This window comes from Cetorhinus maximus, chromosome 7 (assembly GCF_964194155.1).
Source record: "Cetorhinus maximus chromosome 7, sCetMax3.hap1.1, whole genome shotgun sequence".
In the NCBI taxonomy this organism is placed as follows: Eukaryota; Metazoa; Chordata; class Chondrichthyes; order Lamniformes; family Cetorhinidae; genus Cetorhinus; species Cetorhinus maximus.
Window position 1 is genome coordinate 84433522 of NC_135885.1, and position 24912 is coordinate 84458433.

General features: G+C 39.7%; 1 protein-coding gene across 2 annotated transcripts in view; it reads right to left on the minus strand.

Annotated features, from left to right (window-relative positions):
* Positions 1–2013: 2013 nt before the first annotated feature.
* Positions 2014–24912, minus strand: part of fam76b (family with sequence similarity 76 member B) — a 45372-nt gene continuing 22473 nt past the window's right edge. For both annotated transcript variants that reach the window (XM_078545784.1, XM_078545783.1), the window contains exons 7-10: positions 21661–21744; positions 17587–17719; positions 17043–17144; positions 2014–5447 (exon numbers count right to left, since the gene is read on the minus strand). In XM_078545784.1, the coding sequence (XP_078401910.1) occupies positions 5358–5447; positions 17043–17144; positions 17587–17719; positions 21661–21744 (409 nt within the window). In that variant the 3' untranslated portion in view covers positions 2014–5357. The remainder of the gene's footprint in view (positions 5448–17042; positions 17145–17586; positions 17720–21660; positions 21745–24912) is intronic.

Here is a 24912-nt window from a genome sequence, read left to right on the forward strand (position 1 = left end):
TTCTTGTCCTTGTCTGGCTATTATCACATTCTGCTTTCTATCCTTAATGTCACCATTAGCACCTCCTTTAGCCAGTACCACCACCATTAACACCCCTTTAACCTTTTGTTTATGACATCTTTGGCAATCTCTCCTTTGCCTCCGCTTATCGCTGGCCTTCTATCCAGCTATAGACCCCTTAAAAACAGTACAAATGTCACCACATTTTTACTTCTCTTAGTTCTGAAGAGTCATATGGACTCGAAACATTAACTCCGTCTTTCTCTCCACAGATGCTGTCAGACCTGCTGAGTTTTTCCAGCATTTTTTGTTTATGTTTCTGAAACAACTCTCCTAGATTATTTGATGAAGTTTGGATAAAGATTAAGTAAGGCTTGTGAGCTAGCTAAGAAACATTTAAAGTTATCACAACAAGCGATGAAGGCAAAGGCAGACAAAAGGGAAAAGGCTCCTAGTTTTGCGGCTGGGGAAAAAGTGTTAGTATTGTTGCCAGTGTCAGGTGGGCACGGAAGGCAAAGTTTTGGGGACCTTACCAGATTGAAAAAGAGGCCGAGTGAGGTAAACTATGAGTTCATTTTTACAAAAGACTTGTATGTATTTTTTCATGATTAATGCATGTACACTATAGTGTAATAGTTTTGTTTGTATAGTTAAATGTAGTAAGGAATAAGAAATTGGGTTGGAAAAAGAAACCATCTTTTTGGAATTATGATGGTTCATTTTTGTCAAGGAGGGAGGTGTGAGAAATGGATGTTTTTGGTTATATTTTGGGAATATTGTGTGTAAAAGTCTGTGTGTGTGTATGGTTTAATTAAGCTGGGCAGAGATTAATAGGAACTAGGTTGTCTGAGGAGGTTGAAACATGAAAAGGATAGAGGTGGTAGGTTGAGGTATGAGTAAATGGGTTAGATGTAACATTTGCATTTTCAGATAAGTTGAGAGTTTGTTTGAATATCGAAAGGGAGTCAAAGGTGACGAGAAACATTTTGCATCGTGCAGGAGTTCCATAGGTCAACAGTAGTGGGGATATTATATTTTATTGACCCAAAAGCAAAGACACGATAGAGACATGAAAGATTTTACTTTTGGAAGGGTTGGAGTTCAAAGATGTGTGAGAACAATGAAGGGGGTTGGGGAGAAAGATATTTTAGAGTTACTGTGGTGCTGTGAGGTTTAGCTGGGGGTAGCTGTTTGAACTGGAGCTGGGAGAGGATGCAGTTGAATCAACTATCCAGTCAAGCCAGACAAGTCGAGCTGCAAAAAGCAGTTTTATTCTGAATTTTGGTTTTCCACAGCAGAATGGAAGCAAGTTGCAGGTCATATAGTATCCCTTTATTGAAGCTACAGCAATTTTCCTTGGGTAATATTACTGGGTTTCTTGTAATTAAACATCTATAAGGGAGTGTTGCCTGGAAGGTGTTTCCTTGTGGGATGACGAAGTGGAGAGTCTTTGTTTGGGGAATGTCTTGTCAGACTAACCTTAATTGTGTAACTGTAATCTTATGTGCTTAAGTTTTCTTTTATTCTTGTTAATGAAACTTTTACTTTTAATTTTTAAAATCACAAAAAAGTGTTACTGGACCTCTTCCTGCTGAGATTGGTAAGTCTTCTCATTTTCAGAATAAAAAAGGGCAAGAGTTTTCCTCTGGGATTTGGTTTGTGCAGCAATTGACACCGGCTGTGATCATAACATTATCCATAGATCTGCACTTGAAGCAGGGGTCACAGAATATCAGTGACTTGTTGCAATTTCCCCTCCCTATACACTCAGGATGAGACATGGGGCATTCCTAGTCTGAGAGACTTAGCTTCTCACTGGTAAACTCATTAAGCCATCAGGAACTCTAACATTAACTTAAAAACACAATTCAGAGCCCATAAAGACAATCTATAAATTGATCTCAATCATACTTATGTTAAAAAGTGACAAACTACTACTGCTACTATCCACCATCCCAAATAGGAAAGGGAATTAAATAAAGTCTTAAAACATCATATGACATTAAAGCAGAATATTTTAACAAGATTTATTTCAAACTGTCAAGATTTAGAAAACAAGTATAAAATTTCAGCTGTTGACCAATGTCTGATTATAGAATTCAGTTTGTTCCTGTGTATAGTTACAAATTCTAAGGAACACATTCCAAGCATTTATGTATACAGTTCCTCAAGGAGGACACAGAAGAAATACAAGGTGAGTTGTGAGATTTTAAAATATACAACTGGCAGCTTTGACTTAAATCCTATTTCATTAGAAAGAACACAAGTTCAATGAACATATGTTTATGGTTACATAAAAATGAAGTACAGTACAATTTTACCTTGCAGTTTCACCACTTATACAGGAGACTTCTTTCCAAAATAAAATAAAAAGCATAAGTCTATGTCTATTGCTGCAAGGAAACATCCCAAACTATTTTACAACTTAGAATTTTCAAGTAATAAATGGAGGTAAAAACAAATATAAACAATATTAAAATCTTAAAATTCAGTACATGATTAAAATTCACCATCCTGGTTTAAATACTGTGAAGTCTTTGAATTCTATGCACCCTGATTTACAAATAACATTGTATACATATCTGATAAAGGTTTATAGTCAGGAAGGGTAATAATCCTCCATGCACATAATATAACTACAATTAGTTAAATCGATGAAAAAACATGGAATTACATGATTAAAATTGAGTTTAAAAGTTTGGAACCACTCTACAGCAAAGAAAATTACAGCATTTATAAATAAGCAAACTGGTGCATTAGCAAAACATTATATACAAATGGTAATGTATTACCATAATTACAGAATGTATGCCAAATTTAAAAACTTGCAGAATGACAAGGCACTGTTACTGGTAGAGGTCAATGGCAATTTACACATGGTTATATCACATTCTGCTTTTGTAATATGTTCCTGTTTACACACAAAATACTGCAATCTGTTCTCACTAACTGGTTAGAAAATTAGTTTCATCAAGTATGCATCACTCTAGAGGAGGCAATTCATAGGCCCTAGGGTTAACCATGCTTGTACTGGAGTAACAACATGCTATCAAATATCTTCACATCGCTATGATACCAAGAGAGTTCTTACTCTTGCGTTTTTCATTATTCTGTAATAATTTTATAATGCCCCTTATGAAGAGTTATCTGCTAGAAGTTTTAAAGCCTGTTCATACAATTGCACGGTGACATTGTCAAGTATTATTTGCATCAGCCTGAGATAGAATAAGTATTATTTTTTCTTGTTTTGTAGAGTTATCAAAAAATGACACAGTTGACATTTTATAGGTTTTAAATGCATAGTTTTATATGGCCTACTCAACTTCATGCTGGTAGAGAATAGTGGTCAACAAAATGTGGCCTGTATTGGAATTTCCAGAATACAAGGCTCAGGTAGATTTTTAAAAAATTACAAGTTAATTGAAAATGCAGAGAAAGGCCGTATATAAAATAAGATTTTCTATACCTGGAACTTAAAAGAATTCTTTATACCAGTCTGTTAACTGCCAAACTGTTAGATGTACATCTAATTAAATGCCGTGAACATTTTTTTTTGCTTTATTCCTACATTGTTGGTTTATTTCTCTTTTTTAAAACTTAGACCAATGCTAAGCTTTTACTTGGGGGCAATTTAATAAAAATGTATGGTACAAAAATTTTTTAAAACTTCAATTTAGAAAATTTGAACTTTTTTCCTCAAAGAAATGTAATTAAAGCATGCCACAAGTCCAATAATTAAATATGTTGACCATTTCCTGTCATTTAATAGCACCTTTACATGACAATCTAAATTTATCAAAAGGCTGAGTATTTAAAAATTGTACAAATTTATTTTGTATACACAATTTGCGTTTTTGCTCTATACAGTATAGCTAAACTAAGAATGGTTTAAAAGGGATTGCTTGTCCTATATTATAATAGTTTTAATGAAATGGATTTGTGAACTGTGTGTTACAGCCTCATTATTATAGGATTGTGCTAACGATTGTTTGTTTTTGGGGGACACCTAAATGATCATATAAACTGAATCACGGTTCATTTGTAGCAATTTGTCTCTGCATTGCTGTAAATCTGAACACTTTTTCCTTTAACAAGATGTAAAATGAGATACGGCTAACTTCCCTAAGGCACAACTCCAACTCTACCGCATACATCAATCTATGGGCCCTATCCATTTTATAAGCTTCATTGAACAGAAACAAAAAAATCTATACACACCAAAAATAGAAAAGAATATAAGCATTTTACAACAGAATATTTATTTCAGGATTCATTCATCATTTGCATTTTGGTGCACACAAAAAAATAAGAGGAAAAAAGAAAATGATGCAGCTTCTTTTTTGGATGCAGTTTGAAACAATTAGAATTGTGCAGTATCTGGAGTTGCTATTTCAAATGAAAGGTAATATAATAACTTGTGTATCCCAATGGGGAAAGCTCACTTGTCATCTTGAATCTAAACGTTCCTTTTTTTCTAACATTAGTTTGCAATCCTATATTGTCCTTCAAACAATTTAACAATTTTCACGCACATACATAGAAGCATGCATTCATCAATAAAGGCGAAAGCCCATGAAATGTTGCTGAAAAGGGAGTTATCTATCCAAACATTTCTAATGTTAGTTAATTTATCAGGATCAACTGTTCGAAATGCTACAGCTTTTGAAAAATATTCCAAGAAAGACAGCTCAGTCAATCATGTCATTTTCAGTATATAAGCTTTACACATTTCTATTGGTTTTGATTTGCATAAAGCATATATACTAGTCATTTTATATTTCTCTACAGCTCAGCTGGATAAAGGCAATCACAGAACACTCTAAATAGGAAATGTAATTAATTTACATTTTACAATCAAACCTCCAATTATAAACAAACCCTTTCCCCGGTCCCTGCTGAAAATCAGTTATTACAGGGAGAGAGGAACTCTCGATGAGCGGGAATATGTTGCCAGACCTCTTAGGTTTTCTGTTTTTAAAAAAAGTCTTACTGTAAAACTAACAACTGCCATGTCAAAAAGTGACTCTTTAGAATTTTATTGCAAGGTAACTCCGAGCAATTTTCTGCAGAAAATAACAATAGACTGAAGCTCCATTATTACTTTCCATTCACTGTCCCTTCTTCAGCTTCCAAATTCAAGGTGAAAATATAAGGGAATCAATATCTTGTGAAAGATAGGGTTTGTCTTTTGTGAACAGTACTGTTTCTTATTGCTAGTTAAAATGATATAAAAAAGATTAAATCTAGCCACTTTGAAAACGATCAGGGTGCAAAATTTTTTTAAAGACTTCACAGTAACCTTCTATAACACGGCAGTATTTGCTTTCATTTTCATGATGCACCTATTAAGAAACCCCTCAAGGAGACAACAGAACGTTTCCAGTCTTCTCCATCTTTTTACCCTTGGACAATGATGCAACTTGTTTCAGCAATTCTCGATTTTTGGCCTATGGAAAAATTATAACTATACCATAAACAAGTTTAAAACACAAATATTGTACTAAATTGTATGAAAGGTATATCACATTAAAAAAACAAAGTTGTTTATCAACAGCCATTTCATATCTCAGAATTACCTCATGTATTACTACTGTCATAACAGTCTAAGTAGATTAAAAAGGTCACCGTCCACATTAGTCTACGTGATACTCAATGCAATTGGATTGGAGTGGTGTGGTTGATAAAGGATAACACAGGCATGAATTAACACATTTAAGTTAATGAACACAAATATTTAAAACGGGAAAGAAAAATCTAGGAAGAGTGACCATTGTTCAAGTACGGATTACAAAAAGGGTAACATTTTTAATCTCACATGGAGACTATTCAGATCAGGTTCTTTTTTGCCACAAGGCACAGGGGCCTCTGCAGTCTTTTAGGTATCCAATGGGCAAGTAAGAAGATAACAGGATTTAACTAACAATGAGGAGAAATATGATTGCAACCGCTGAAGTGATTAAGTAATTAATAAAATTAGTGGCAATATTTTTAAATGCTGCTGTGAAAAGAGTAGCTTTCCACTTGCGCTTGTTAATCTTTTAAAATGTTTTTAATGATTTTAAAAGTTTTCCCATATATTTTCAGCATTTCATTGTTTTTGTACATCTATCTACATATCTTAAAAATCTTCAGGATGACCCAAGCCCCATGACAACCAATGTAAAAATTTCCAATTGTAATTCTCACTTTAAAATATGAACTGTTGCTAGGAACATGCGAATAAGGCTAAGACTAAATAAGTAAAGTGGGATGCTCATATGGCATATAAACACTGATCAAATGGCCTCTTTCTGGGCTACAAATGCCTTGCAATATTAGTTGCAACTCCACTTCTTCTGTATTTTGCCAAATAATCACTCAAAATGGTTTTTTAAAAAGTGCCTTTTTAGGAACAAATTTCTAATGCCCAAAATAAGCTTTCAAACAAAGGCTAAAAAAATTAGATTTACCCACTGAGCAATCTTTCATGTTTTTCAATACTTCCATTAGTTTTTATTTTAGTCACAGTTTGTCTCAAAAACCCAGCATGCTTTAAATATACAAATTACAAAGAACTTTCAATCATATCTGTAAATTCTAAACATGCACATTTTTCAGATTTTCCAATATGTAGTCAGTGGACCAACAGGAATTGAAAGATATGTCCTTCATTCTGTAATGGATCTGAGTGTTAAGATCTTTGAAAAAGTAATGAAACAAACTGGACATTGAATTTACAAACTTTTTATTTCAGACAAATGAGGGCCTTTATATAATTGGATAAAAAAAATGTTTTTCTGTTATAAACTCTTCATAGACAAACAACACGTGCGAGAGGCAACCATCCATTAATGTCAGAAATGAGAAGTGTATGCCAGCAGTAGTGCCAGGCATAGCTGAAAATGACATATCAATCCGGTGAAACTACAACATACTAAACAGCAGTAGATTCCTAAAGCCTAGATGAACACATAACCAACAGATCAATTCAAAACAGTCAAAATGGTGGCACACAATTAAGTAACACGAGGCAGGCTCTATGAACATTTGATGCTAAATGATATGAGTCCAGTGTGCAAATTCAAATTATAAGGTTGAAGCGTTTGCAACAATCTTAAGCCAAAAACACTGAGTTAACAATCTCACTGCCTGATTTCAAGGTCCCCGCCAACACAGATGCTAGCCTTCAGGAAATTCGCTTCACTTCATGTGACACCAAGAAACAGCTGGATACATCAAAGGATATGACCCTGACAACATTGTTCCAAAGTAGTAATCACAGAATCAGTGTAGAAGAGGCCCTTCCGCCCATCAAGTCTGCACCAACACATGAGAAACACCTGACCTACCTACCTAATCCCATTTACCAGCACTTGGCCCATAGCCTTGAATGTTGTAACATGCCAAATGCTCATCCAGGTACTTTTTAAAGGATGTGAGGCAACCCACCTCCACCACCCTCCCAGGCAGCGCATTTCAGACCGTCACCACCCTCTGGGTAAAAAAAATTTTCCTCACATCCCCCCAAAACCTCCTGGCCCCTCACCTTGAACTTATGTCCCCTCGTGAGTGAATCTTCAAAAAAAGGGGAACAGCTGCTCCCTATCCACCCTGCTCACGCCCCTCAATCTTGTACACCACGATCAGGTCGCCCCTCGGTCTTCCCTGCTCCAACGAAAACAACCCAAGTCTATCTAACCTCTCTTCATAACTTAAACGTTTCATCCCAGTCAACATCCTGGTGAATCCCCTCTGCACCCCCTCCAGTGCAATCACATCCTTCCTTATAATGTGGCAACCAGAACTGCACGCAGTACTCCAGCTGCGACTTCACCAAGGTTCTTTACAGCTCCAACATGACCTCCCTACTTTTGTAATCTATGTCACGATTGACAAAGGCAAGTGTCCCATATGCCTTTTTCACCACCCCACGAACATGCCCCTCCGCCTTCAGGGATCTGTGGACACACACGCCAAGGTCCCTTTGTTCCTCAGAACTTCCTAATGCCATCCTTGTCAAATTACTCCTTCAAAAGTGTATTACCTCACACTTTTCAGGGTTAAATTCCATCTGTCACTTATCTGCCCATTTGACCATCCCGTCTATATCTTCCTGTAGCCCAAAACCCTCAACCTCACTGTTAATCACCCGGCCAATCTTTGTGTCATCCGCAAATTTACTAATCCTACCCCCCACATAGTCATCTATATCGTTTATATAAATGACAAATAATAGGGGACCCAGCACAGATCCCTGTGGTACGACATTGGACACTGGCTTCCAGTCACTAAAACATCCTTCTGTCATAACCCTCTGTCTCCTATAACTAAGCCAATTTTGAATCCACCTTATCAAATTACCCTGTATCCCTTGTGCATTTGCCTCCTTTATAAGTCTCCCATGTGGGACCTTGTCAAAGGCTTTGCTGAAATCCATATAAACTACATCAACTGCACTACCCTCATCTACACACCTGGTCACCTCCTCAAAAAATTCAATCAAATTTGTTAGGCATGACCTCCCTCTGACAAAGCCATGCTGACTATCCCTGATCAAACCTTGCCTCTCCAAGTGGAGATAGATTCTCTCCTTCAGAATTTTCTCCAATAGTTTCCCTACCACTGACGTGAGACTCCCTGGCCTGTAGTTCCCTGGCTTATCTCTACAACCCTTCTTAAATAGCGCAACCACATTAGCTGTTCTCCAGTCTTCTGGCACCTCCCCCGTTGCCAGAGAGGAATTAAAAATTTGGGTCAGATCTGCAATCTCCTCCCTTGCCTCCCTCAGCAGTCTAGGGCACAAATCATCTGGACCTGGAGATTTGTCCACTTTTAAGCCTGCCAACACCTCCAATATCTTGTCACTCCCTATATCAATTTGCTCAAGAACCTCGCAGCCTGTCTCCCCGAGTTAGATACCTTCATCCTCATTCTCTTGGGTGAAGATGGATGTGAAGTATTCATTCAACACTCTACCGATGTCCTCTGGCTCCACCCATAGATTGCCCCCTTGGTCCCTAATAGGCCCTACTCTTTCTCTGGTTATCCTGTTCCCATTGATATACTTATAGAATATCTTGGCATTTTCCCTACTTTTACCAGCCAGAGCTTTCTCATATCCCCTCTTTGCTCTCCTAATTGCTTTCTTAAGCTCCACCCTGCACTTTCTGTACTCCACTAATGCCTCCACTGATTTGCTCCCTTGTACCTGCTAAAAGCCTCTCTTTTCCTTCTCATCGTACCCTGAATATCTCTGGTCATCCATGGTTCTCTGGGCTTGTTACTCCTTCCTATCACCCTAGAGGGAACATGTTGAGCCTGTACCCTCCCCATTTCCTTTTTGAACGCCGCCCCCACCCCCCCCACTGCTCCTCTATAGATTTCCCTATAAGTAGCTGTTCCCGGTCTACCTTGGCCAGATTCTGCCTCATTTTACTAAAATCCGCTCTCCTCCAATCCAAAACATTTTTTTGCAACTTGTCTATTTCTTTGTCCATAACAAGCTTAAATTGTACCACGTTGTGGTCCCTCTCACTAAAATGCGCCCCCACCACCACCTCAACCACCTGTCCGGCTTCATTCCCCAGAATTAGGTGCAGCACTGCGACGTCCCTTGTTGGACCCTCTACATATTGGCCTAAAAGGTTCTCTTGTACACATTTCAAGAAATCCACTCCATCCAAGCCCTTAACACTATATCTATCTCAATTAATGTTGGGAAAGTTGAAATCACCTAATATAATTACCCTATTGTTATTGTTTTTACACACCTTCGCAAATTGTGCACACATTTGCTCCTCAATTTCCCGCTGGCTATCTGGGGGTCTATAATAAACACCTAACAAAGTGGCTGCCCCTTTTTTATTCCTAAGCTCTACCCACAAAGCTTCATTTGATGCCACCTCCAAGATATCATATCTCCTTACTGCAATAACTGATTCCTTAACTAATAATGAAATGCCTCCTCCTCTTTTACCTCCTCCCGTCTCGCCTGAAGATTCTATATCCCGGAATGTTGAGCTGCCAATCCTGCCCCTCCCTCAACCACGTCTCAATGATGGCTACTATATCACAGTTCCACATGTCAGTCCTCACCCTTAACTCATCCGTTTTACCTGTAATACTCCTGGCATTAAAGTAGAGGCCATCCAGCCTTGCCTTAATCCCTTGAAAGTTAATGCAGCCGTACTCCCTTTGACTTGATTGTTTCACTGTATTATGATTTGTCCCTATTCTGCTAACATTGTGTCCCCTCCCCCTGCTGAATTAGTTTAAACTCCTCCCAATAGCACGAGCAAACCCACCCGCAAGGATGTTAGTCCCTCTCTGGTTCAGATGTAGACCATCCCGCTTGTACAGGTCCCACCTTCCCCAGAAACGGTCCCAGTGATCCAGGAATCTAAAACCCTTAAGCCACGTATTCATCTGCTCTATTCTCCTATTTCTGAGCTCGCTAGCACATGGCACTGGGAGTAATCCAGAGATTACAACCCGAGAGGTCTTGCTTTTTAGTCTGCTGCCTAACTCCCTGAATTCTTGATGCGAGATCTCATCCCTCTCTACCTATGTCATTGGTACCAACATGTACCATGACCTCTGCCTTATCACCCTCCCCCTTCAGGATGCCCTGTAGCTGTTCAGTGACATCCCGGACCCTGGCACCAGGGAGGCAACACACCATCCTGGAGTCACGTTGACAGCGACAGTAGTGCCTATCTGTTCTCCTGACTATAGAATCCCCTATTACTATTGGTCTTCCTCCCCTCCTGTACAAACAGAAGCTTGGCTCTGTCTGCACTCCCTGGAGGAACCAGCGCCCTCATCAGCCTCAAAAATGGAATAACCTTAGCCAAGCTGTTTCAGTATACAACACAGGCATTAACTTGGCAAGGTGTAAAATTGCCCAGATATATCTTGTGCAAAAAATCCAGGTTAAATTAACCAATTATCACCATATCAGCCCACACTGACCCATCAGCAAACTGATTTAAGGAGTCATCAACGACGCTATCAAGCAGCACTGATTCAGTAATAAACAGCTAATTGATGCAGTTTGGTTTTCACTACGACAGCCTTGATCTAAACATGGATATGAGGGCTGAATTTCAGGCGAGGTGAAAGTGACTGCCCTTGATGTCAAGGCAGTATTTGATCACGAGAATATCTGGCCAAGTGAAGCACCAAGGAGCCTTAATAAAATTATCAATAGTGACCATAAGTGAAATTCTTCCAATAGTGGGTCTCGTGTCTGGCACAAAAGAGGATAGTTGTGGTTTTTGGAAGGCGATCATCTTAGCCAAAGGGCATCACTGCAGGAATTCCTAAGGGTAGCATCTCGGCCCAATTATCTTCTGCTTTTTCATCAACAGCCTTCTCTCCATCATCGGAGGTAGGGCTGTTTGCCAGTGATTGCAGCGGGGGGTTGTTGGGCTGACGAAAACTAGATTAAGGGAGGGGCGAGGACGTGGAGGGATTTGAAAACAAGAATGAGAATTTTAAAAATCGAGATGTTGCTTGGCCTGGAGCCAATGTAGGTCAACAAACAGATGAAAAAGGAACAAGGGACCTGCTGTTGACATGGGCAGTGGAGTTTTGGATGATCCATTTACAGTGGATTGAATGTGGGAGGCCAGCTAAGAGTGCATTAGAATAGTCAAGTCTAACGGCAACAAAAGGCAGAACATTACTGTTGGCGTGCGGGGGCAGGGCCCACGTGCCGACCTGTAAAATGACGCGTGGTGAAATCAGACGAGCATCCTGGCATCACCACATACCATCGCGATATTTCATTGGGCAGGCGCGCGATGATCTCCAATGCACGCCCACCATTAATTAACAGACCACTTAAGGCCCTTGAGGCACCAATTGACAGCAATTTTTCAGCGCCTGTGAGATCTTCGGGTCGTCACATGGGCGCAACGGGCAGGACACATTTGTATACACCTCATCCACAGGCAGGATGAGGGCTCAGTGGGGTCACGAGTGTGCTCTGTCAAATATTTATTTTTCAAAGTTACTGTTACTCGCCTGTGAGAGCTAAAATACTTCAAAATGCATACCAGCTACTTGGACTGGACTCTCAACCTTCAGGTCAGCACTCCACAGTGAAGAATCATTTTTGGGCCTGCAGGTTTCAGGAAGCCTTCCCTTAGCATGGGAATGGGAGATGAACTCTCCACTAGAGACGCCTCCTCTGAGGAGGAAGGATGGGGTAGAAGGCGGTGGGGAGGCCATGAGTGCACATTCAGCCTCCAGGGGAGCCACCTTTGGGAGGAGCGGCACAGGCATAAGGGATGCAGGACCAAGAGGTAGTCCAAGGTGGAAGGGATCACAGAAGACGCCACTATCCTGCTGCCAGGTTACACAGATGGTGAAGCAGCTACCTCAATAGGTCTGAGGTGCAGTGCCGAAGGAAGCTCTGTCTCTCAAGGGAGACAGTCAAATATATCTGTCAGATGATTGGGCCTGATACCTCCACTGTGTGGGCGAACACCCCATGCCAGTGGCTGTAAAGGTCACAGCTGCCCTCAACTTCTATGCCTCTGGCTCCTTCCAGGGGTTGGTGGGTGATCTTTGCAGTGTCTCCCAAACATCTGTCCACACTTGTGTTATGCAGGTTACAGATGCTCTGTTCAGGCGTGCATTAACCTTCATCTACAAGGGGCACAGTGACCCCCCTGCCCTATCCTCCTGCTTGGCCTGCTCACCAGCAATGCTCTGGGGAGCCCATCCAATAGCCATGTTTGACGGCCTTTAAAAGGCTGCAGCAGCTTCTTTTAAGCAGGCTGCCGGGTCGCCATTGGACTCGGCGGTCATTGCAGACACGCCGTCACCTGCCCACTCCTGCTGCCCTCAGGAGCCACGATTCACGCTGGGTGGGCCTTAATTGGCCCGCCCACGTAAAATGGCAGCTGGAAGCTGATCACGGGCGGCGATCGGGTCACGCCCATCAGCCAGAAAATTCTGCCCAAAGACATGGATGAGGGTTTCAATAGTACACGAGCTGAGAGAGGGCTGAAATTAGATGATGTTATAGAGGTAGAAATAGTGGTCTTAGTGATGGCACAAATACAAGTTCAGAAGCTCAGCTTAGGGTCAAGTGTGACACAAAGGTTGTGAACAGACTGGCTTAATTATAGACAGGGAGCGGGATGGAGTCGGTAGCTAGGGAACAGAGCTTGGAGCAGGGATGGAAAACAATATTCAATCAGAGAAAATTCCTGCTCATCCAGTACTGGATGTTAGATAAACAGTCTAATAATTTAATAATAACGGAAGAGTCGAGGGAGGTGGTAGTGAGGTAGAGCATGGTGTTGTCACCATAAATGTGAAAACTAACACTGTGCTTTAGGATAATGTCACCATAGAGGGCCAAGGATGGATCCTTGAGGGACACATTCTGTACCATTGTGGAGTAGTAAGAAAAGCCTATACAAGAAATACACTGGCAACAATTAGGTATAAGAATAGAAGGTGAGAGCAATCCAATCCAGCTAGACAACACTGGAGAGGCACTGGAGGGGAGGAGGAGGATGTAGCCAACTGTGTCAAAAGCTGTAGAGAGGTCGAGATGGATGAGGAGGGATATCATTCCATGTGATATCAAGAAACAGTGGATACAGCAAAGACGACAGACATGACAACATCCCAGCTGTAGTACTGTAGGCTTGTGCTCCAGGACTATTCATGTCTGTAGCCAAACTCTTTCAATACAGCTGCAACGGCAGCATCTGCCCGACGTGTAAAATTGCTCAGGTATGTCCATCCACAAAAAGCAGAATAAGTCCAATTCAGTAAATTACCAACCCATTAGTCTATTCTTAATCATCAGCAAAATGATGGAAAGTTTCAGCGACAGTATTACAATATCAAGCGACACGTACTTATCAATAATCTGCTCATTGATGCTCAGCTTGGGTTCCACCAGGTTCCAGACCTCATTAGAGCCTTGATCCAAACATTGACAAAAGAGTGGAATTCCAGGTGAGGTGAGCGGAGTGTGACACCAAGGCAGCATCTGGGAGTGTGCAAATCAATAAGCCCTAACATAATTTAAGTCAATGGAGAAAACTTTCCACTGGTTGGAGTCATACCTAACACAAAGGAAGGTGATTGTGGTTGATAGAGGCCAATCATCTCGGCGCCTGAATGTTGCTGCAGGAGTTCCTCAGGGCAATGTCCTAGGCCCAACCAATGACCTTCCCTCCATCACAAGGTGAGAAGTGGGGGGGATATTCGTTGATGATTCTAGTGTTCGGTACCATTCACGGCTCACGAAGCTGTCCACGTCTGCATACAGCAAGACCTGGACAACAGTCAGGCTTAGGGTAAGTGGCAAGAAACATTCATGCCATACAAGTTCCAAGCAATAACCATCTCCAACAAGAGAGAATCCATCTTCCCTTGACATTCAAACATTTAACGGCATTACTGTTGCTGAATCCCTAACCACCCACCTCGCCTCCATCAACATCTGGGATTATCACTAACCAGAAACTTAATTGAACCTGCCATACAAATTCTGTGGCTATAAGAGCAGGTCTGGGGCTGGGAATTAGGCAGCTCCTGACTCCCCAAGTCTGTCACCAACTATAAAGCATAAGTCAAGTGTGTGACGAAATACTCTCCACTTGCCTGGATAAGTGCAGCTTTAGCAACACTCATGAAGCTCAACATCATTAAGAACAAAGTAGCCCACTTGATTGACAGGCCACCCACCAGCTTAAGCATTCTTCCACCACCAACACACAATGGCAGCATTGTACACCATCCACAAGATGTACTGCAGCAACTCGCCAAGACTCATTTGACTGTACCTTTCAAACCCACGACCTCTACCACCTAGAAGGACATGGGCAGCAGTCACATGGAAACACCATCACCTGCAAACTTGCCGCAAGTCACGTACTATTTTGACTTGGAATTACACTGCTGTTACTTCATCATCAGTGGGTCAAAATACTGGGACGCGTTCCCTAAGAGCACACTGACTGCAACAGTTTAAGTCAACAGCTCAGCAACAAACTTGTTAAAGGCAAACAGAGATGGGCAGTAGTGACCATGCCACTTAACATTCCATGAATGAATTTTTAAAAAAGGCTGGTATTCATCAGCAAGTGGCTCATCTTCTGACTTCACCATGCCTCTCCACCATCTACAAGGCACAAGTCAAAAGTGACGGACAGCCTGGATAAATACAATTGCCATATGCAAGGAGTTCAACACCGTGCAGGACAAAGTTGTCTCTGTTTGATCAGCTGCTCATCTACTAGCCTAACATCCACCAATTCCACTATTGGAGTGTCATGGTCACAGTGTATACTATCTACTGCAAGTCACCAAGGTTTTTTTCTGCAACATCTCCCAATCCCAAAAAATAGACCACTTAGAACACCATCACCTTTGTATATCAGGGAAGTTCATACCAAATAATCTTCCATCTATTAACTTTAAGTAGAAAATTTATCCTAGATGCTTTAAGGCAGGAATACACAGCAGAATTCAACTGACATGGGAACGGGGCTGGGTGGGAGGAGTGCAGGGAGTGGATAGTGGTAGAGAAAAACAGAAGCAATTACCTAAAATCTCAAAAGGCTGTAAACTGGTCGAGGAAGGAGACTAATACAAATACAAAATACTGCAGATCCTGGAAATCTGAAATAAACACCAAAAATGCTGGAAATACGCAGGTCTGGCAGCATCTGCGGATAGAGAAACATTGTTACATTTCAAATCTGTGATCTTTCATCACCATGGAAGATCTGATGAAAGGTCACAGACTGGAAATGTTAACTCTTTCTCTTTCCAAAGACGCTACCAGACATGTTGAGTTAATGTTACCAGCATTTTCGGTTTTTATTTTGAGGAAGGAGGCTGTTGGGTAGGAACATGGATAAGGGTCGGGGCTTAATACTTTGAGGCCAACAGTTTGGGTCTTGTTCTACTGCACCCTTTTCTCCGCATGGCTACTAAACATTACTCCCCATTCCATGGATCTACCAACAACACCCCAAACCACGCTTAGAACAACCTCCCTAGGGACTTTCCCTGATTAGATATCTCTGTGCTCACAAACCTCTCATCCCGAAGCCCAGATGACCTCCTCCTAGCATTCCAACATTTGAACATACCATGAAAATGTTGGTCCCAGAGACCCCACTATTGCCAGACCCTTTTCCCAGTGCTTCCAAGGACAGTCTTGAAGTTAATGGTCTGGAGCCCTCATGTTAATTGGCTACCACTCTTATTCTTCTAAAATGGCAAATTAACCATCAGCAATGATATAGAAATCTACTGTTGCACTATTAGAAGTCTAGCATATGATACACATTTCCTATCTACAAGCCATACCTCTTGTGTCATGATCCTGCAGGGTTAAAGGTGGCAGCTCATCACCACCTTAAGGGGAATTAGAGATGGACAATAAATGCCAGCTTAGCCAGCAACACCCTCTTCCTGTGAGAGGCTTAAAAGAAAAATTCTGAGTCACACTTTTTAGGCCAATGTTTAACATTAAAACTGCCTATGGTAATATTTATAATGGAAATTGTGCTCTAGACTTTGGGATGTAAAGTATTGCTGTGGGTCATGGGATAGTGACATGCTCTGGCCACTTGGGTGAGAGAGTGGCCTGAATTCATTATCTCAATTGAAATGAAGAGTGAGAGCACCAGTGTTTTGCAATAGTTTTGATTACTTTCCAACAATGAAATGTTATTTAGAAGTATTTTATTTTGGTGAAGATTTATTGTTATTTGGTCAACCAAATAAGTTTCTCAAGCAAGTCCGCAAGCAACAAAAACATTACAAAACCCATGTCCAGCTTTGCAATAAGCATGAAATAAATAAGTAGCTCTGAGATTCAGGTGAATGGCATGCAGTGACTGGGTATTTCATACCAAGTGCCAGCTAGGCAATTGCAAGAAGCTAGGTCCTAGTCATGTCAAATAAATACTGAAGTATCAGCATCTAAAAATTGATACTATATTACTTAACTAAAATGTGTAAAGTCAGGTTAGTGCAGACAAGAGAAAAAATTTAAAATATTGAAATCCAGTAAATACCTGTAGCTGTTCCACCACATCTTTGTGAGCTCTCTCCATGTTGTTCATTTTTGTTCTAAGATTAGACTCCTGGTATTGAAAATCTGCCTTCAACTCAGTCAGCTTTGATGAACAAAAAAAAAGCACTTAAGGCACTGAACACCAGTCAAGCCTACAAAATGTTTCATAAATATATTTATAAAACTTTATTTTTCCCAATTTCCTTCCCTGAAGGAGTCAACTGGCACCTTACCTAAGTAAATATTCTTCATACAAGTCAGCATTGGTAATTATTTGATATATCATATAGTATTATAAACCCAATTATATTTCACCTGACATTATACATATATTTTCCAGCAAGAGGCACTGAACAGCTATCAGGACATGAATCGTGGCTGACTTTGTCTTCCCTTAGCCAGGAGTACAAGGGCCAAATGTACCACCCCAATTGCTGTCCTGTCAACAATCAGTTAACTCAGCTCGGGCCAGGAGTTGAAGCCAGGCCTTCTGGTCTATATCGCCCGCAGCTGTAATGAACAGTACCTGTTGCTGTTTAATCTACCTTTTTATCTCTTTCCAAGATAGTTTGTTCTTTCTGCTGCAGAAGTCTTTTCAAAGACATCACCTCTTCCTTTAATTGGTTGATTATAACAAAGTTGTCTGTCCCACCAGAGTCCATTGACTGGGTTAATGAGCTGTTAGCAAAAAAAAGTAGTTTAATATAAAATCAAATCACAGATTTGCAAAAACTTAATTTTGTTATTAAGATGCTAGCTTGGCTTCATTTGCAGCATGTCCAACTGTGGGCTGAGGCCCTAGTCTAGCACTTGAACACTTAATCAGGCCAACGTTTCAATACGGTAGTAAGATTAAATATGTTAAAGATGCAACCTTTAATCAAAACATTAAACAGAGGCTCCATCTGTCTGCACCAGTGGATGTTAGTAAATTTATAACAATACTCAAAAGTACAAGGTTTTCCTGGTGTTGTCCACCATGCCTCCCTCAACTAGCACTATCGAGTTAGCTGGTCATTCTTTTTGCTGCCTGTGGTTATCAAAATGGCTATGTTTTGTCTTTATAATAATGACTGTATTTCAATGCAATTCATTGTGCATAAAGCACTTTTAACATCTGAAATATGTCACAGTGCACTTTAGAAACACATCTTTTAAGTTCCCTAAATAAATGCTAGAAACAAAAATCATATGTGAGCATCCAAAATTCATCTCAATCAAATTTTAGCTGTATGTATATCAAATTGTATGATTTTGGTGGATTTTGAGCACTTTGACAGGGTGAGATAAAGGGAAGTCTACCATTCTGTCACAAGACATGAAAATTTGCAGGTGGAAAAATAAAGACAATCAAGCAGAGTTCAGATTTTTAAAAATGTGTCAGTTTAACTATAGAAAATAAGCCACGCATAATAATTAGGCTTCCGTACCATATGGCATTAAGTAAAAGATATAGAATTCAAACAAGTACTTTGGCTCAATGCTTCCATTTTATTGTGCTTTCAGCACCTGATATCAACATAAGTTGCACAACAGATTGCAAAATACGCTTAAAGTTGCAATGAATGCAAAATTTGAGTTTCCGCAATCTTTTGTGTTAGTTTTAAAACCATTGTGCTAGAAGCAGGCCCCACCCAGGAAACTCTTTCGAGTTACCAACAGTCACAGATTGCATCTCTTTCGAGTACAATCACAGTTCTTGGTTTCCAGGAGTGGGACATGAACCCACAACCCTCTGATTCAAAGGCGAGGGTGCTATGAACTGAGCCACAGCTGACACCTCCCCACCCAGGAAGCTGGTCATGTCCTCGGGGTGAAGTAATCACCAATGCAAATTTCTGCTAATTGCACTCATTGGCAGGTAACCAAGAACGTTCCAAAAATTAAGAACTCTATACGCAAGGACAGGCATTAACAAGTTTTGAAAGGTTTTGAATTTTTTTTCTCTTAACTTATTTATTTATTTATTTTTTCAGACTTAAACCACCCATTATATTAGCAAAATAGTGAATTGCAAACATAGTTAACATGACAAATGGCAAACAGCAGCCCTAGGTGGCTTCATGATATCAATGAACAGAAGCAAGTCATGTCTTACACAACCTTATTAGTCCCATACTAACTGAGCTCCAATGCAGAAGTGGCGAGTCAGCAGCAATTAAAACGCAGATAAAAATCTGAAGATTACTTCTCTTAATTTATTAAGGAACATACCACTTATACCCCCAAATCATTAGTAAATAGTTCTGTATTTTTTTAAAACAAGTAATTTAAAATTGTGCTATTCACAGGTGATGGATTGACACAGACTTAAAATGCTTACTTTGTGTGATAAAATCATTTTAGCTTGACTAATAATCAAACTTTACCAAGTTACCACAATATAAGGAAATATTTTCAAAGCAATTCTTTTTTTTTAAAAAAAGGAATAAAAAACACTGCCCAGTTGTGCTGGTTCATGGCAGATTGAGTTTGAGGATAAACAAATGAGTTTCAATGAGAACTCCTGGGGGTTTTTGGGGGGTGGAGGGCCAGGAAGCTGGGGGGAAAAAACACTTCTCAACAAGAACATAATTAGCACCAGAATTATTGAAACTCTACCCCTTTGTTTTCCTGTTGTATGAAAATCTCCAATACTGCAACTCAGTAAATCACACTGCATTGCTGCATGTAAAGGTAGCTACAATTAAGGAATGTTTTATTTTGCAAATAATGGGCCATACTATTCAAATGTTAATGAAATGCCAGAAATTACATACAAATCAGACTTCTCCAAAGCTAATAATTTTCAGCAAGTAAAAACTCCACAACACAGTAAAGATTTACTCGAGAAAACTAATAAGACCACATAATGGATGATCATAACATTCCATCTTCTTAGTACACTTTATGTCTCTTCTGAGTCTACTGATTCTGTCAAGTGATATAGTATTTTAGAAAAATGTTTTAGTGGTTCATATATACCACATAAACGGTATAGTTTATAACTTTACAGCTATCATTACACACTGGATAAATCAATAACAATGACAATCCTTTAAAACACAAACAAATGTTATTGGCTCATTTTAATTTAAATGATTGTCAAAAGTGAGTAATGCATTTTCATCATTCACTAGTTTTTCATTGAGCAATTCTGTGGCAATGAGTGAAACACGATGCATGAGTAATTCCAGAGTGATGCCAACTGGGATTGAAATTAATCTTAATTGATAGCATAAACATACTGCTCAAATCAAATATTTCTTCTTAGGCCATTCTAATGATTCCACTGATGCTACTCTCGGGGCACACATCTCATCACAAGTCTAGCTATAATTGATACACAACCAGCGAGACAGAAAAAATAAGTTTAAAAGAAAAAGCTATGCTCAGCCCCAAAAGGGTTTAGCTTCCCCTAGAATACATCTATCTGATCCTTCCTACCAGTAGTCCCTGTTCTTCCCAATGTTCCCTGATTTTTCATTTCATTGGGATTTCACATCAGGGTACATGATGGCAGGGATGACATTACTCAAAAATTGATTTGTTGTAGGGACCAATTAGCCAGGCTCCACAAAGCAGGAGCTGTTTCAAGGGTACTCCACCAACATGCTCACAGCAAGAGTCAAGAGTTATACCATCAGGTAGATCACAAAAAATGCGGAGCACTTTACAAAGCAATGAAATTTAATCAGTCACTCAGCAATACAAGATCTTGGTTTACTGTATATAATCATTTTACAGTGTTATAGTTGTTTTGTAATACACTATAAATCAATGTTAAGCTTTTTTTTATACATAAACAATGTTTGAAACTTATAACTTAGGAACCTGACAGAAACCAATAATAACAACTTCCATACTTCATTTCAAAAAAAACTTCTACCTGAAACCTTTTAGATCAGTGTCCATCCTAGTGGATAGGAATATGCATCCACCTATTTTAACCACATCACCAGTAGCTGAGAAATTCCGTCAAACTTTGGAGAGGGGAGAGAAAGAAGGAAAAGGGGGAAGTGGGGTGGGGGAGTCTTTGAATCAGGCCAATTATCCTGCAGATGCACAAGACTGGAATTTAATTTTCAATTTCATAACTTTAATTCCATTAGAACACCAAACCATGATCTGTTTCACTGACATTTGGGTTGTGTCAGGTTTTTTGAAAAATAATTTTCTCTGGAATTCTCTTCTCAAGGCACTGAGCCTCTTTAGTGGAGTACAGTTCCATGGGAAATGGTTACTCTACACTACAACGTGATCCAAGAGTCCAAAATTCATGCACGAGCCTCGATAGGCTATGCAACAGTGGACAATATCACCACCGAACCTGATCCTGCTCTTCCCCAACAATCCTATTTGGATAGTTCCAGCAGAGGCCAGTGTATAACAAACAGGAACTCTTGCCAATTTTCCTTCTTTCACCCAAGGACTTTAGCACCACTACTCAAATGAAATCAGCTAACCCTGTGTAGACAGAGGATTAATTTGGCACCTTCCTGGTCAGTATGGCTAAGGCAGCAACTTTTGTGAGCTTAGTTACTTTTATACCCTGGCTGATTGTCTTGTGCATTGTGATGAATACAAAAACTCTCCCTATCCAAACAAGATAACAGAAGTTTGATTTCCAACGAGTTTACCTGTCTCCATTGGAGGGCTTTGTTTCAAGTTTTGGCTTTTTCTTTGGAGCTTCATTTTGAATACTGGATGATGATGATTTATGGCTGTAAACAATAGCATATGTTTAATTTATAGACTACTTTTATATGGTTGACCCTAAACAAGAAAAAAAGAGAAGGCAATAAAAACAATTGAGAAGTATCAATTCAACTTGCTACAATAAACTGAATTAAATATAAACCAATAAAACTTCATTCAAATATGTTGAAAAAATTAGAACTCGGGGCAGGAGGCAATACCGAGCAAGGAATCTCACTGCATGAAAGAACTGATTCAGTTATTCCATGTTATATCCCATTCACAGTGCAGCTGTAGATCTATATTAGTTGTTAAACATGGAGTTAACAACTCAGATGCTAATTGAGAGCAAAAATCTCACCTCTTGATGCCCGTTTAAAGCCGACCGTGAATCAAGAAGATTCAAATCCAACTGGTATAAATAGGGTTTCAAATCCTAGGTCACTGCCTTCTGGGAAGAAAAAGTTAATTTACAGTCCTGTTATCCGACAGAGGTTTTATCTTAAGGTTACAAGACCTGAAACAGCATGTTCATGCTGTGCGGGGGGAATTGGGAGGCAGGGGGGTTGGGGTGGAAGGAGGTTTTCCCACTACCACATCGTAAGCTGGTATCTACCTCAGCCCCAGGGATGAAAATAAAAGATTATGACCAGGAGGCTTTAGCTTACTAAGGATTAACATGTTATAGATGTTGCTAACATCACAACAACCAAAAAGGGATTTTATCATCTGTACCAAGCAACAAATCAGGAGGAGGTCATTTACAGCCACTATCAAACCATGCCTAAACTATTTGTACATAATTTAACAAATTAATGCTATACTCCTTTATTTTAAGGTCACTCAACTTAATATTTAGATGTCATTGTTTCCTTTTGTCCGGCACTACACAATGATGGGACTTAATTCTTGCTTCTTAAATTAATATTAATTCAATCGATAGAAGGATAGTATTCCCTTCGTCAGCCATTGATAAATCCTAACATCACTTCTAGTCCAATTACATTGTGCACAATTGGGATAAGATCACTTGTTTACCGCAACATTTTTTTCCCCCCCAAACAAAATTACTTTATTTCGACATGAATTAAAAGTAAAAGACTTCCACATATTTATTACATTCCAGCGAGTAACTCGTCGGGGTTGAGCTAAAAATTGCAAGCCACAGGACCAGTCAGAAAGGTTGAATAAGTCATTTCACTTCCACGGTGCATTATTATTTTGTAAGCAACACCAGTCTACATGATCCTATACTAATGGCTCCGCTGAGGCGATATTCACAGCAAGTCAGAGGATATTCCACATAGTAGAATAAATATATTATTGGGAAAAATTTGTTCGTGAATCGACATAAACTATGCCGATTCCCTGGGAGCAGGTAGCACACAGCCTGCTATCTGTGCAACGTTCTTCAATAATATTAATCAGAACAAAGTTGTACAAGCAGGTAGTGGAATGTGGTGCTGCCTGCCAGTGAGGAATTGATGCAAATCTGTCTGGCACTGCTACCCAAATGAATTTCTCCCTCATGAAGGGCACAGGTTGAAAAAGTGAAATTGAGTCATTATGCGTCATTTTCAGGCCTAGAGTCTATGATTATGGTGACATCTGTATCTACTGTGCTGGAAAATTTTAGCTATGAGGAAAGATTGGATAGGCTGGGGTTATTTTCTTTGGAATAGTGAAGCCTGAAAGGTGGCTTAATCGAGATGTCTGTAAAAAATGAGGGTCAAGACAGAGTTAATAGGGATGGCCTAATTACCTTAGCAGAGGGGGGGGCATAGATTTAAAGTAATTGGTAGAAGGATTAGAGGGGAGATGAGGAAACATTTTTTCACACAGACAGTTGGCAGGGACCCAGAATTCTCTGCCTCAAAGGCAGAAAGAGGCAAAAACTCATTTAAAAAGTACTTAGAGGTCTACTTGAAGAGCTGTGGCCTGCAAATTCAGGACAGGATGGGCCAAATGGCCTCTTTCTTGATCATACATTTTCTTTGATTTCTATATTGTGTTTGATAAAGATGTATTATAATAAATAATGTATTACTGTATTGGCACATTTTAAAATGTTGGGGATAAAGCAAAGGTAGTTAAAAAGGAAACAGATAAAGACGATAGCAATTCAAATAAAAACTGAACGAAATGCTATGCTATATTGGAATCTTTAATATAATACAGGTTTGTGACAGATGTGAGTTAATGTATCATGAAATATTTACAGTATATCTTTATGATGTACGACTAACAATGGGGCTATCAAAAGGTAGGAAGTTGGAGTACAGGGGTATATTTCAAAATGTTGCACTCATGGCACTAAGAGGACTCCAATCAGAATAGCAAGTACAGAGGTTTGCTTGGTCACTTTGTAACATGCCTGATTTTCCATCCTTCTATTTCAATAGGTGAAAATTTGAACAAACCGTAAAACAACTGTGTTAAATTGCACCACAAAACTCAGTGCAAGAGCAGTATATCACAAAATTTTCCCCAGGCTACCTTAGGTGTAGACCGTTCACAAAGAAGTTGAGTCTTGAGACGTTAAGGGGGCATAAACTTTTAAATGCTACTGGCAGTGAGGAAGTTGCATTTGGGTGGCTGGGAAATGCAAAACATTTGCAAAGAGCAACAACGGATGCAGTTAGAGACGGTGCTGATATTGAATGGGAAAGACATTGCTGATGGTATGCGAGTGGAAAAAGCCAACTTTGGGATGTATGTTGAAGGGTACTGTAAAGCTGGAAAACTACAGTTAGGAACTGCAGAGTTTGGTAATGAGCAAGAAAGATTGGTGGGCCAAGGTGCAAACAAAGGGATGGCAGTGGTGGGAGGGGTTCCAGGATCTGGGTGCAATGTAGCGGCAAGTTGATGATCGGATGCAATGTTTGCAGAATTAGGTAAGAGATCTTAAAAAATGATAGTTTGAAAGAGTTAGGCGTAATGGTACGAGAACACCAGATGTGTCAATTCTGGTAGGAGTTGGATAATCGATTAATTAGAAGCTCCCAACACTGAAAATTACTTCAGCCTCCCCTGCAATAAGCATATTAGTTTAATCTCCTCCAGTATTTCTCAGTTATAGATTAAAAATTGAAGAAATTGCTAATATTTTTAAGTCAAAAATATATTTATAAGTCTGTCACCTTAGATCTAAAGGTTTTACACACTGTTGCATATTAGTGCAATGGACCGCTTGA